Source organism: Dunckerocampus dactyliophorus, chromosome 5 (genome assembly GCF_027744805.1).
Source record: "Dunckerocampus dactyliophorus isolate RoL2022-P2 chromosome 5, RoL_Ddac_1.1, whole genome shotgun sequence".
Classification (NCBI taxonomy): Eukaryota; Metazoa; Chordata; class Actinopteri; order Syngnathiformes; family Syngnathidae; genus Dunckerocampus; species Dunckerocampus dactyliophorus.
Genome location: NC_072823.1, coordinates 32275975 through 32290549, shown reverse-complemented (window position 1 = coordinate 32290549; position 14575 = coordinate 32275975). Strand labels below are relative to the sequence as shown.

The 14575-nt window shown below is 39.4% G+C and overlaps 2 protein-coding genes across 5 annotated transcripts in view; both read right to left on the bottom strand.

Annotated features, from left to right (window-relative positions):
* Window positions 1-440, bottom strand: part of cetp (cholesteryl ester transfer protein, plasma) — a 48989-nt gene extending 48549 nt beyond the window's left edge. For 2 of the 3 annotated variants that reach the window (XM_054776779.1, XM_054776777.1), the window contains exon 1: window positions 188-440. In XM_054776779.1, coding sequence (XP_054632754.1) covers window positions 188-329 — 142 coding nt within the window. In that variant the 5' untranslated portion in view covers window positions 330-440. The remainder of the gene's footprint in view (window positions 1-187) is intronic. The other variant, XM_054776778.1, reaches the window with a different exon arrangement.
* Window positions 441-3397: 2957 nt separating this feature from the next.
* On the bottom strand, window positions 3398-13016 carry herpud1 (homocysteine-inducible, endoplasmic reticulum stress-inducible, ubiquitin-like domain member 1). 2 transcript variants are annotated; one of them, XM_054776539.1, is made up of 8 exons: window positions 12665-13012; window positions 12199-12276; window positions 11975-12052; window positions 9575-9747; window positions 7996-8106; window positions 6263-6625; window positions 5287-5401; window positions 3468-5211 (listed from the first exon to the last, which is right to left on the bottom strand). In XM_054776539.1, exons 1-8 carry the CDS (start codon window positions 12815-12817, stop codon window positions 5065-5067), a joined length of 1218 nt encoding a protein of 405 aa, XP_054632514.1. In that variant the 5' UTR covers window positions 12818-13012; the 3' UTR covers window positions 3468-5064. The 2 variants fall into 2 exon arrangements, with proteins under 2 accessions (XP_054632513.1, XP_054632514.1); XM_054776538.1 differs by having other exon boundaries at window positions 3398-5401; window positions 12665-13016.
* Between the last annotated feature and the right edge of the window lie 1559 nt (window positions 13017-14575).

The window sequence follows — 14575 nt, the reverse complement described above, 5'->3', positions numbered from 1 at the left end:
GGTGGCGAGATACTGTATAAAGAAATGTCTATTTTTATAATTGATTGTTAACGTATGAAATGATGATACAAATATGTAAACATTCAAATGGAAATAAGACATTCAGCAAATAACATTGTGTTTGTTTTTCGTCCTTTTGAAAAAGAAGAGTTGAAGGGTAACATTTCGTGGCGTGAATCCTACTCACGGACGACAGCCGCAGGGTAGGTGAGGCGGCACACGGCGCCGGAGGAAGCGTAAGCGGAGCGAGCGTCCGGCAGACATCCGTCACACGTCCCAAACAGACACGAGACGACAAGGATCCACGGCGGCAAACGCCCAGCCATCATTTTTCAACCCTGTCACTTTGTTTGCGTGTGCGTCGCTCAAAACTCCAACGACCGCCTCCTGCTTTTGCTGTGGACTGTGACCCGCTCTCGTAACTGCACCTCTTTTGTGCTCCTTGTTGCAGTACACCTGTCACACCATCATGAGGAGCTGATTGGCAACACCTGGAGAGGATTACCAGGACTATTCTTAAGATGCAAGCTTTCCAGACAGTGTTGCCAGATAGTTGAATCACACTCGTCACCCCAGGCGTTTCTGCTACCACTACTTACTGTTTGCTATTTAGCTCTTCTAGCCTTGCTAGTAGTTTTCCCTGCTTGGACCCCTCAGCAGCGTAAGCATCCTGCTAGCTATTCCTGCTTGATTACTGAGCAGTGTCTTCTGTTTACGAGCTCTACTCTTTTGGTAGCTCTTTGTGTTATTCCTGCCTTTTTCCCATACGCCATCCGGGTCACCCTTAGTTGTGGAATCCTTTGTTGTACTTTTCTACCTGTGTTGTCTTTTTTCCCTTTTTTGAGTTTGGAATAAACTGTTTCCAAACCTCACGTCGTCTCACGCATCTTGGGATCCAACCTGCGGCTCACTCCGTTCCTAACAATTTCTGTTGCCAGCGTTTCCAACGTTTAGTGTGGCAACGTTTTCAGTTTGTGACACTTCGTTTTGCAACGCCCCAGCTTGCACCGTTCTGGTTTTCAACCTTTCGGTTTACGACATTTCTGTTTGCACCGCTTCAGTTTGCGACGTTTTGTGTGGCAACGTTTGTTTGTCACACAGTTTGCCCATTTCGTTTTGCAAGTTTCCCGCTTAGGATGTTCTGGTTTTAAGCGTTTCAGTTTACGACATTTCGTATTGCACCACTTCAGTTTACGACATTTTTGTTGGCAGCGGTTCAGCTTACAACATTTTGGTGCAGCAGCTTACAACATTTCAGTTTACACGGTTTCTGCTTATCACATTTCAGTGTGCAATGTTTTAGCTTACGGCATTTCTGTTTACACCATTTTAGTTTGCAACGTTCTGTGTTGCAGTGTTTCAGTTTACAACATTTTGTTTCGCAATGTTTCAGCTTACAATGTTCCGTTTTTTGACGTTTCAGCTTGCAACATTTTGTTTCACAACGTTTCAGCTTACGATGTTCCGGTTTATGATGTTTGTATTGGACTGTTCCAGTTTATGACATTTCTGTTGGCAACGTGTCAGCTTATGACATTTCTGTTTACACCGTTTCAGTTTGTGACATTTTGTGTTGCAATGTTTCAGTTTGCAACATTTCAGCTTGCAACATTGCGGTGTTTGATGCTTCAGTTTATGACATTTAGTATCGGGCTGTTCCAGTTTCTGACATTTCTGTTGGCGACGTTTGAGCTTACGGCATTTCGCTTCGCAGCTTTTCAGTTTACGGCATTTGGGGTTACCACGATTCAGTTTACGCCGTTTTGTGCTGCAGTGATTCACTCGACCACATTTCTGTCGCCTGCGTTTCGACTCACGACCTTTCAGTTTACAGCGGTTCAGATGAGGACATTTTGGTTTGCAACGTTACGTGCGCGCACAGCCGAAGAATACGTCGTGGCGCATCGCTACAATGACGAAGGACGCCACTTTTGTTTGTTTTTAGTGAACTTTTTTTCTCGTCATGATGTCGCCCAGACAGAGTTGTCCAAGAAACGGAAAGTGACAAGTGAAGTAAAATGACACATGGTTGAGAAAGTGGAGGAATCCACACTGGTTGCATGGCCGCTCCCAGCTGCTCAAATGCCATCACGACACCCCCAAGACAAGGAGGAAGATGGTATCCTTGAGCATGTGAAAGGATCTGCTCCAATAGACTAATTGGTGACATGTGCTCCGTCCAATAAGCCTGTCTCTCCCTCCCTTGCAACGCCCCTTCCAGGACAATCACAGGGATAAAAGTCAGGAATTTGATTCTTCTATTTCATTTTTTAAGACTGTACTGTATTTTATACACACACCGCGAGCCACTTAGGTGTCTCATCATCTAAGATCCCACCTGAACAGGAAGGTGACACATGCTGCGGGAGGAGCAAACAGAGAAGATGCAAACTCCAGCCACGGATGTTCCATCAGCTTCGAACCGTCGACCTCCTGATTACGAGGCAAGCATGAAAGCCGCTACGTCTGTGTTTCCAAAGCTTTGATGAGCCAAGGTGATATTTGGGATGGTAAGCGTGTATCCTGACTGATTGTGTTGTATGACTGGCAAACAGGTGGATGTGCAAGTTAATCATGAGCCTTCTGCCCTCTGGTGGCAGAACATTTCATTGCTCTACCTGGCTTCATAAATACTTCGTACAGAAATCACCATCACTCTTCCTCTTAGGTATTTGTACTTCTAATCATAAATATACATCATCCGTTTTCACGTGCACATTGACAGCAGTATTCCTTGTTCCTCCACAGATGGGCATGTCCCTCCCTCAAAAACACAACACACAAATGTCGCGATTCCATTTAACGCACCGTACAAGTAATCCAGAAGATCGTGCACATAATATCAAGCAGCAAGTAAGCCCATTGGAGGAAAGAAGCCCTTGGAGGTATCCTCTTATCGTCTGTGTCATTTTGTTGGTATCGTTGATCTCATTTAGTATGTATTGTGTAAAACTAAGACAGGAACAACATGAAATGAAAAGCACAAAGTGAATCCAGAGCCACCATCCACCACTATAAGCTTGGAGTTTGAAGATGATGGCGCCGCTGCTTGATGCGTGTGCTAACAGGCAGTGTGCTAGCATGAATTAACTTGAAGCTGTGCACACAACAAATATACACATTAGCACTCGATAACCTCATCAAACTTAACCTTGATGCATTCCCACAGAGTATCAGCATTTGGGAGCAAGTATGAAGTGAAAAAAAACGATAAAAATATAGTATAGTTGACAATCTCTGCAGAGTGGGAGAAGGCTAGCGCACTTACAATGGTGCGTTCAAGGACTGTCAAACAAAGTGGGACACTCGCAGAAAAACAACACAAACATGCAAAAACTTCAAACTATATTATTTTGTGGAATCAAATAATGGCCCATATTTCCAAAATTGATATGTATTTACTTAAAATTGTATTTAGTTTTTTACCAAAGTATTTTTTTGTGTGTGTATTTTTTTTTTTATCATTGCGCTTGAAAAGTTTCCTCGGCCCAGTTCGGCCCCGCCCACGGACCGATACTGGCTCCCGGCCCGGTGATTGGGGACCCCTGATCTAAGCTGTATCGTCCTGGTGGTTTCGTCTGGGTGCATTTGGATGTATCGTCTTGGTGGTATCATCTGGCTCTATCTAGGATGTGTCATCTTAGTGGTATCGTCTAGGTCTATCTAGGATGTATCATCTTGGTGGTATCATCTGGGTGCATTTAGAATGAAACGTCTTGGTGGTATCATCGGACTCTTGGATGTATCATCTTGGTGGTATCGTCTAGGTCTACCGCATGCATCTTCTTGGTGGTATCGTCTAGGTCTGTCTAGGATGTATCGTCTTGGTGTATCATGACATATGGTCTTGGTGGTATCGTCTAGGTCTGTCTAGGATGTATCATCTTGGTGTATCATGATGTATCGTATTGGTGGTATCGTCTAGGTCTACCGAGCATGCATCGTCTTGGTGGTATCGTCTAGGTCCTCCTAGGATGTATCATCTTGGTGTATCATGACGTATGGTCTTGGTGGTATCGTCTAGGTCTGTCTAGGATGTATGATCTTGGTGTATCATGCTGTATCGTCTTAGTAGTATCATCTTGGTGGTATCGTTTAGGTCTGTCTTGGTTGTATTGTCTGGGTGCACTTCGGATGTATTGTCTTGGGGGTTTCGTCTGTGTGCATTTAAGATGTGTCGTCTTTGTGGTATCGTCTGGGTGCACTTCGGATGTATTGTCTTGGGGGTTTCGTCTGTGTGCATTTAAGATGTATCGTCTTTGTGGTATCGTCTGGGTGCACTTAGGATGTATTGTCTTGGGGGTATCATCTGTGTGCATTAAGATGTATCGTCTGGGTGTATCTTGATGTATGGTCTTGGTTTTATCGTCTAGGTCTGTCATGGATGTATCGTCTTGGTGGTATCATCTGGCTCTATCTAGGATGTTTCGTCTTGGTATTGTGTGGGTCAGTCTAGGATGTATCGTATTGTTGGTATTGTCTAAGTCTGTCTTGGATGTATCATCTTGGTGGTATCGTCTCGGTGGTGTCGTCTGGCTGTATCATGATGTACGGTCTTAGGGGCATCATCCTTTTACTCTTTTTCCAGTGCTTGATCAAACATGCACACACACGGTGAAACTATTTATTCTCCCCAGCGTTGGGTCGACATGCCAAGGTCATTTAAGGTCACAAATGCATGTCAACCTGCGGTCAAAGGACTTTGTCCTGTTGGGGAAACGTAAAAGATAAGAAGATTGATCTCCTGGTCCTCTCCCCTCAGCGGAGCACCAATACGACAACCGACTCCTTTTCCACGGGAAAAACATCACCTTTAATGTCTGACATGATATCACAGCCACACAAATCATGTGATCACATAGGTGCATTGCAACAAATCACGCCTTACACCTTTTATGCTGATATCGTGATGTCCATCATGCCGCTGTGATGATAGTGACTGATAGTCCAGTCAATGTTATGTAATACGCATTTCCTGAAGAACAATAATAATCATATTCCCAAAGAAGTCCACGGATACCTCGGTTGCAAAAGTCTGTTTGGGGGAGGGTCCAGTTGAGCAGGTCAGTTGGCCACGCCCCGAGGAGCCTCAGGTACAAGCGAAGAGAAGAAGGTTTTGAAGAAGACCCAGACCGTCCACATGATGGACGCCCTGAGCGGAGGCACCAGAACGGCGGTCATTGGCTCCGTGGGTCCTTCCGTGTTGGCAGCCTGAGAAGACAGCACACGTTCACACGCTGGCTTCCTGCCACGTCTTTCAGTCCGAGGCCAACTCGTCTGACTTACAGGATGTGGGATTCTGTTCTCATCCTCCTGGTTGTGCAGGACTTCAGGGGGCTGCATGGGGTTGGGTCCCTGGACCTGCTCTCGCCTTCTTAAGGTGAACCAGCCTGTGGTGTGGCTGTAAAGAAACAAAAAGTCATTTTGGAATGAATGCATGATTGAATGCATGAATGGATGCATGCGTAGATGTTGGAAGAAAACCGCCACAGATCCACAAGCCTAATCCAAAGGGCAGCCCGGGAGCCATTTGCAGCCTGCAGCTGGGACACTCAAAAATGATAATTGAACAAAAACAAACACAATAGCAAAAATAGAAAAATCAGCAGTTGTTTTACAAGAATAAAGACATAAATGCTGGAATTTTTTTTCGTAATTTAAATTTTTCGTAATTTTTTTCGTACATTTTCGTTAAATTACGAAATATATATATATATATAATACACAGTATGTATAAAATATGACTAAAAATAGTCTTATTTGTCATATTACATTACTCTCATTAATTTCCCCCCCAAAATTCCAGCATTTATATGTCTTTTCAGTTTTTCAGTTTAATTGCTGTTTTCAATAAATTACATTTTCAAAGTGTTTTTTGTCTCATTCCCCCTTCTTGTTTTTGCATATTGTAGCTCTACTTAAAACCTCATTAAGATCCAAATGTGCAAAATGCTCATTCTAGACATTTTTCAACTGGTCCTAAGATTTGGATCAGGAGTGTAAATAAGAGAAATCAGACATACAAAACTTGTTTACAACCTTCTAAATAGGCTTTTTAAAACGATTAGAGCCCTCTAGACATGAAATAACACCCCTATAGTCACCTTTACACTCCTATTACCCAATGTAGTAGACATAATAAGAGAAACTAAGAAAACCTGTTTACCGCCTTTGAAAAACAGATGTAACCATTACGAGAGCCTTCTGGACATGAACTAACACCCCTATAGTCAGAGTTGACGTGTGTGTCTTGTCGACTCACAGGTAGATGAGAAGGATGGTGCCCATCACCAGCAGGAAGCGACTAAGGTCGGAGTTGAAGTAAATGATCATGAGCAGCACACCAAATCTGGCGGCAGAGTACAACCGGTCCAGCCAGTCTCGCTCCAGGTCTTCTTGGTCCTCCACTACTGGTCCGCCCTGGGCGTTCATCCTCATATTCTGATTGGCTATTGCTGGGTCCATGAAGGCGCCATCCTGTGCTGGATTCTGGTTGGCTGCTTGTAGGTTGTTGATGGGGTTCTGATTGGCAATGGGTGCTGGCAGGGGTACCTGGTGGGCCGGGACGGGAGGGTGTGCAGGTGAGGAGGAGGGGACGGTGCCAGCTGCTGCCCAAGCTGCGTGACTGTTGGTAGAAGACGGGAACATTTTCTTAAAAGACCGGCCGTGAAGTGACCCAAACATTACCTTAAGCGTTTTGCATCGTTGTAAAAACTGGAAAGCAGGGGTGTGCCAACTGCAGCTTGTGGCTTTTTGCTCATTATTTTTCCCTGAGCCCGTGGTACATTCTAAGAACACACTTTAACAAGAAAACTACGGCAACAAATCTGCAATCGTTTTACAAGAATTAAGTCAAAATTTGAAGAGAAAAAAAGTTGTAATTTCACCAGAATAAAATAATATGAGGACAAATAGTGTGGTGGAAATATTAAAGAGAAAAAAATACTTTTTTTATCGTAACATTATGAAAAACAAAACAAAATAAAGTTGTAATTTTTTGAAAGTTAGGTTGGGGAAAAAGTTATGCAATTAAAGTCATAATATTGTGGGAATAAAGTCTATTCTGGGATTAAAGTAATAATTTTATGGAATTAAAGTCATAATATTGTGGTAAAGTACAAATATTGTGGGAAAAAAGTCATAATATTATGGGGAAAAAGTCATAATAATATGGGAATAAATTCAAAATATTATGGAAATAAAGTCATACTATTATAGAAATAAAGTCATGGGAATAATATTATTGGAATAAAGTCTATTATGGATTAAAGTAATAATTTTATGGAATTAAAGTCATAATATTGTGGTAATAAAGTCCAAATATTATGGGAATAAAGTCATGGGAATAATATTATTGGAATAAAGTCTAACTATTATGGGATTAAAGTCATAATTTTATGGGAATAAAGGCAAAATATAATGAGAATAAAGGCAAAATATTATGGGAGTAAAGTCATAATATTATGGGAGTAAAGTAAATATATCATTGGAATAAAGTCCAAATATTATTGGAATAAAGTCTAACTATTATGTGATTAAAGTTATAATTTTATGGAATTAAAGTCATAATATTGTGGTAATAAAGTCCAAATATTATGGGAAAAAAGTCATAATATTATGGAAATAAAGTCATAATATTATATAAATAAAGTAATGGGAATAATATTATTGAAATAAAGTAACTATTATGAGATTAATGTCATAATTTTATGGTAATAAAGTCTAAATATAATGAGAATAAAGTCAAAATATTATAGGAATAAAGTCAATATATTATGGAAATGATATATGAGAAGATAAATGTAGAAAGATTACTTCAGAAGAAAGTTGAAATATTTGAGAAATGTAAAAAAAAAGAAAAAAAGAGCAAAGAGTGACGTTGAGAATAATAAATACTGCAGGCGTTGTGACCTCTATGACAAAGCAGAGATGTGTAGAACTTGTTAGCACAGAAAATATGAAACCTTTGGATGAGTTTAGAGTGGAGGAGCTGACCATTGCATGAAATACTGCTGGGCGTAGGCGTGTTGGAGCCACAGGAGCTGCTGGGGGCTGTACAGAGAGTAGGCTGGGAACGCTGGTCGGGTCATTTGTGGGGTTCCGGGCCTGCAGGGGAATATGAAAGTCATATTGTCACATGACATGCATGTGTTTTTAGCTCTCCTAAATTCAGTGGCTCCGTCTCGCAATCGGACCGTCTTGTAAATGTTTGGAGTTGGCACAGGTTGTAGGGTGGAACGCTTTGAGTGTTACACCGTACGGGAAGACAGCCAGGCTACATTCGGTGTGCCTTGTGTAGTAAAAAACAATAAATACAATTGGAATGTTTGGAAAACTGGGATGCAGAAACAGTTCTAATGTCACCAGAATAAGATATGAGCAAAAAAGGAAAAATCAGCAGTCATTTTGCACGAATAAAGTCAAAATACTGAAAAAAAGTTATCTAACGAGGAAAAGTCCTAATTTTCCAAGCATAACGTTGTAATATGACAAAAAATAACATTTTAGAAGCATAAAGTTGAACGAGTTGGGAAAAGAGACAATATTTTTTGAGTTGTAATATTATGAGGAAAAAAACAAAACAAAAAATTGTAATTTTTGGAAATTTAAACATTTTATAATAAAAAATAAAATGAAAAATGTAACAATAATATGGGAAGAAAGTCTAAATATTATGGGAAGAAAGTCAACAGCTAACAATTGAAAAAAAAAACAGCAGAAATGGGGGAAAAAAGCTAAAAGAATAAAGTCAAAACATCAAGAGGAAAGAAATTGTATTTTAACGAGAAGAAAAAAGTCATTTCATGACAATAAGCTCCTCATATAAAGATGTAATAATATGAGGAAAATATTCAGATAAAATTTGTAATTTTTGGAAAATTTTGTTGGGGCAAAAGTCATAATATTATGAGAAGAAAATGTACAAAAAGAAAGTTTTACAAATTTTTATAAATAAGAAATACACTAAAAGAAATAAAAATGTATATTCTAATGACACAAAATCAACAATTTCATGAAAATAAGCTCCTCATATTATGAGAAAAAATGACATTTTAGTAGCGCAAATTGGAACTATTTCAAAAAGAGACAGAAAACAGAAACGGATAAAAACAGAACAAAGTCAAAATATCACAAGAAAAAAATTGTATTCAAATGAGAAAAAATCTGCAATTTTATGAGAATAAAATATGTCATTTTAGTAACATAAAGTTGAACCATTAAAGAAAAGAGGCAATATTTTTAAGTAGTGATGTGGAAACAAAAAAATAAAATTGACATTTTTGCAAAATTGTGGTTGGGGTTGAAAAAAAATCTGATATTATGGGTATAAAGTTATAATATTATTAAAATAAGGTTAGAATATTATGAGAAGACAATTTGCAAAAAGTTAAAATAGTTGCAATAGTTCCCCGGTTCTGTGCCACCACGAGAAACGTGTGCATGACAAGTTTTGCTCTCCGCTGCAATGTTTCTGTTTCGGACATGAACAAAGCTTCTTGTATCCGAGAAGCAACACTTGGCATTGACATGCATTTCACCAAAGAAGTACACAGTGTTTCCTGCTCTGTCTTACACGGCGGTGCGAGGCCCTGCCGGAGCCGCTTGGCGCGATGCTGCAGTTTGAACGTTTCCTTGAGCGCCGGCGACATTCCTCTGCCTCAGTCCTGCGGTGCCGCTGGGACTAGAGGATGCCGAGGACGGCTTGGGCCCTCGGCTGGAGAGATGAGGCTGCTCGGCGTATTTAACCTGATACAAAAAAAAAGAGAATCATGTGTTAGAATTTGCAGAACTCAGCACCAATAATATTTCAAATCAGCAGCACATTGACTACAGAAGTCAAAATACGATCCAACGAGAAAAAAAAAGCTGCCGTTTTAACAAGGACAACAGAATAACGTCCTTTTAGCAGCATAAAGCTGAAATATTAAAGAAAGATGTAAATGCTAAAAGTCGTTATATTATGGCAAACAAAGAAAACAACAACTAAAGTTGACATTTTTGGACATTTAGCTTGCGGAAAAAGTCATCGTGTGACGAGAAGAAAGTCAAAATATGACGTAAATGAAGTCATGATCGCGAGAAGAAAATTTACAAGAAAGTTCAAATAGCTGGAAAATAAAGAAACGCACAAATGGAAAAAAGAAAACCAGTAAGTTTGGGAAAATAAAGTCCAAATAAAAGGAGCAATTTTAAAAGACTAAGCTTATAATATCATGAGCAAAAATAATATTACAAATAAATAAATAAAGTTGTAACTTAACAAGAAAAAGTCAGACTTCTTTTTACAAAAATGTCATTGTGAGGAAAAATAATTTTTCTCTTGTGACTTAAAAAAAACAAATTTCCTTTAAATATTTCAACTTTACACTATTACAATGACATCATTTTTCCTCCTAATATTCCTACAGTATTCTTGTAAAATGAGGACTTTTTCCCCCATTAGATAACAACTTTTTCTCTTAATATTTGGACTTTATTATTGTAAAATGACTGCTGTTTTTTCCATTTTTGCTGCAGTTGCTGTTTTTTTTTTATTAGTTTTTTTTTTTTACATTTTCCAACGGTTTCAACTTTCTTGTTTCTCAAATATTCTTTTCATAATATTGTGACATTACTCCATAATATTAAAATTTTCTCCCCAACATAGTTTTCCAAAAGTTACAATTTTATTTTGTTTGCTTTCTCAAAATATTACGACTTTTTTCTTTAATATTTGAACCACATGCTCCCAAAACGATGCTATTTTTCCTCATAATGTTACGGCGCTATTCTTATAACATGAAGACTTTTTTCTCATTTAATTACAACTTCTTTGGTCTCATTTCCTCTTATGTTTACTATATTGGGTAATAGGAGTGGAAAGGTGACTATAGGGGTGTTATTTCATGTCTCAAGTGCTCTAATCATGTTATAAAGCATATTCAGAAGGTTGTAAACAAGTTTTCTATGTCTTTCTATGTCTTATTTTCTCTTATTATGTCTACTATATTGGGTGATAGGAGTGTAAAAGTAACTATAGGGGTGTTATTTCATGTCTCGAGGGCTCTAATCATGTTACAAAGCATATTTAGAAGGTTGTAAACAAGGTTTCTATGTCTTACTTTCCTCATATTATTTGACTATATTGGGTAATAGGAGCGGAAAGGTGACTATAGGGGTGTTATTTCATGTCTAGAGGGCTCTAATCATGTTATAAAGCATATTCAGAAGGTTGTAAACAAGTTTTGTATGTCTTTCTATGTCTTATTTTCTCTTATTATGTCTACTATATTGGGTGATAGGAGTGTAAAAGTAACTATAGGGGTGTTATTTCATGTCTCGAGGGCTCTAATCATGTTATAAAGCATATTTAGAAGGTTGTGAACAACTTTTCTATGTCCTATATGTCTTATTTTCCTCATATAATGTGACTACATTGGGTAATAGGAGTGGAAAGGTGACTATAGGGGTGTTATTTCATGTCTAGAGGGCTCTAATCATGTTATAAAGCATATTTAGAAGGTTGTAAACAAGTTTTCTATGTCCTATATGTCTTATTTTCCTCATATAATGTGACTACATTGGGTAATAGGAGTGGAAAGGTGACTATAGGGGTGTTATTTCATGTCTAGAGGGCTCTCATGTTATAAAGCATATTTAGAAGGTTGTAAACAAGTTTTCTATGTCTTCTATGTCTTATTTTCATCATTATGTGACTATGTTGGGTAATAGGAGCGGAAAAGTGACTATAGGTGTGTTATTTCATGTCTATTTTATGTCTATGTCTGTAAACAAGTTTTCTGTCTCTTATGTCTACTATTTTGGGTAAGAGGAGTGTAAAATATAGTACATACAATACCGTACACCCGTACTTTTGACACCTCTGGCTTACTGTGTTTATTGTTCCACCTCGTGTAGACAGCGACACTTACTTTGGGATATGAAACGGACATCCCTGCTTCAAGCCACGTTGATGAACGTTGTAACCTCTCACCTGTGAGCTTTCTCCCAGAGATGATTGGTGCTGCATCCTGACAGCGAAGACCAGATGCAAAGTTGGAATGGAGCCAGGCTGAGAAAGCAGAGAGACAGAGACAGAGAGAGAGAGAGACAGAGAGAGAGAGAGAGAGACAGAGAGAGAGAGAGAGAGAGAGAGAGAGAGAGGCCTGACACGGTGCGCCAAGAGTCCTGCAGTTGTTCTCCAAAACGTGTACAAACCTCTCTGAAGAGATCTCCCATGTGAAGATGGTCAGGTAGAAGCTTACCGGCGTATATGAGCTTCTGGTCACGCTCAGTCTGAGGTAAATGACAAACAAGACAACCCTGAAGCTGAAGGAACGTTTCCAAAGTGGGGGAACAGGGCTGCCACCTCTCAGCTAACGCAGAGTAAACTAACACTCTGCAGGTAGATGGTGGACTTGGTTCGGTATATTTTCCGTTCCGGGTACGTATTACGTAGTGACACGCTTCCGCGTTTACGTAGGACAATACATTGCGGCGCATGCTCAGCTCGTCCTAGCCTGCTTCCTCTCAATTTGTGTTGTGGAAAAAGACTTCGAAAATACTGGCCTTACGTTACATTCACTTTCATTACAGAGATAGAGGAAAAACAACACAGCTGTTCAGCAACTATCCCAACACATGACATTAGCAAGTTCCGCTATCGTTAGCCTCCAATACGTACCGGTTGTGTTGGATAGACGGCCGCCAAATGTGTCTTGAGGTCCTTCACCGTCCAGTCCAAACGGACGCCTTCGACGGTCTGGTCGTCCACAGCCCGGCTGGGTGTTTTTATGACAAGAGTTATGGTCTTTCCTTGAGAGTCCACCGCCTCCATTGTTTGGTTTGAAATGGAAATTGCTATAAAGTGTACGTCGTCCTACTAGTAGAAGCAGAACTGTAATGAAGTAACAGTTTGGCCAAGCTAGGAAAAGAAACAACAACCCTGCGCTAAATAGTTACTGCACAATTGAGCTGACGTCCGCAGTGTTGTTGCCAAACACTGTGGCCGCTCCTGATTGGCCGAAGCCTGCTGGCGCTCTTACGTGAGTGGCTGGCGTCAAAGGTTGTGTGCATGCGCATATCATTCGTAAAAGATCGTTACATTTTGAGGTATTCACTTTGTATGCCATGTACCCATATTCTAACATAAAACTGTGGAAGGCCTGGTCAGGATTTGATAAAGTTCACCGATCCAGGAGTAGTTTGAAGTATTTCCCAGCTTGGTTTACCAGACATGTTGGAAAATGCTGAGGGAAAAACACGACCTCTCCAGGAAAACAAGTGTGGTACATTAAAAGAGTGAGTGCTCTGTCTCTCAACAATTGTGTGTTACGTGTCAGTTTAGTCATGTTGCGTCATCTGTGAATGTCTTCAGTTTTATTCTATTATTTCCAAGACAACGCCTTGGTGATAACAATTATTTTTGCTAAAGTTTCAAACGAAAAGGGCCCAAACAAAGCCACCTGATTCACTCTCCGTGCATTTTTTATTAAGCGCAATTGCTAAATAACCCGCCATGGGGTCAAAGAAAGTTGCCAGTTTGATAAAGGTGAGAAACACGATTGAATTCAAGCTGGCCAGGATGTAGGGCAAGTCCGCATCAACAATAACTTCCATCCATTCCTCATTCACAATTATTTCACATTGTTTTCTGCAAATAACACACACAAACTAGTGTTATCATGACAGGTGTTAGTGCTATCATGCTAACATTAGCATAGTAGCATTTTTTTCTTACATTTTCCTAAGTATTAACATATACAGACACTTAGCTCTACCATGCTAGGTGTTGCTTGCTAGCATTAGCGTGTTAGAACTGTTAGTATGATAACAGCGTTTTCGTAAGTGGAAAGTTAAATAAACACTTTGTGCTATCATGTTAGGTGTTACCATGTTAGAACTAGCATACTAACATCAGCATAGTAGCACTTTTTGCCATTTTTATGAGTATTAACATACGTAGATATTTAGCACTACCATGCTAGTTTAAATAGTAGCCTTTTTAGCCGTGACTTTAATAAGTAGAACTCATAGAAACACTATCATGCTAAGTGTTAGCGTTCCTATAATGCTAACATTAGCAGAGGAGAATTTTCCTCCATTTTCATTGTTATTAACATTGGCAGACACTTAGGGTTATCATGCAAGGTGTTACATGCTAACGTTAGCATTGTTAACATGCTAACATAAGCATAGTAACATTTTAGCAGTTTTCATAAGTAGAAATTTATATAAACATTTAACGCTATCATGTTAGGTGTTAGCATGTTAGTGCTAGTATATTAACATTAGCATAGCAGCATTTTGTGACATTTTCACAAGTATGAACATATGTAGACACTTAGCTCTACCATGCTGGTTGTTGCATGCTAAGTATTAACAGATGCAGACACTTAACACTACCATGCTAGGTGTGGCATGCTAACGATAGCATGCTAGCGTTAGCACAGCAGCATTTTTTGCCATGTTTATGAGTATTAACATACGCAGACAGTTAGCGCTACCATGCTAGTTAGATAGTAGCCTTTTTTAGAAGTGGAACTCATGGAAACACTTGGTGCTAAAATGCTATGTGTTAGCATGCTAACATGAA

Bases quoted from the DNA above. Each gene is read 5' to 3' on its own strand.
- herpud1 (XM_054776538.1), bottom strand. From the start codon at position 12,817: ATGGAGGCGGTGGACTCTCAAGGAAAGACCATAACTCTTGTCATAAAA. The intron at 8,107-9,574 runs GTAAGACAGAGC...ATTCCCCTGCAG, and splicing joins GCAGGGCCTCGCACCGCCGT to GCCCGGAACCCCACAAATGA. The intron at 5,402-6,262 runs GTGAGTCGACAA...GTTTCTTTACAG, and splicing joins ACCATCCTTCTCATCTACCT to CCACACCACAGGCTGGTTCA.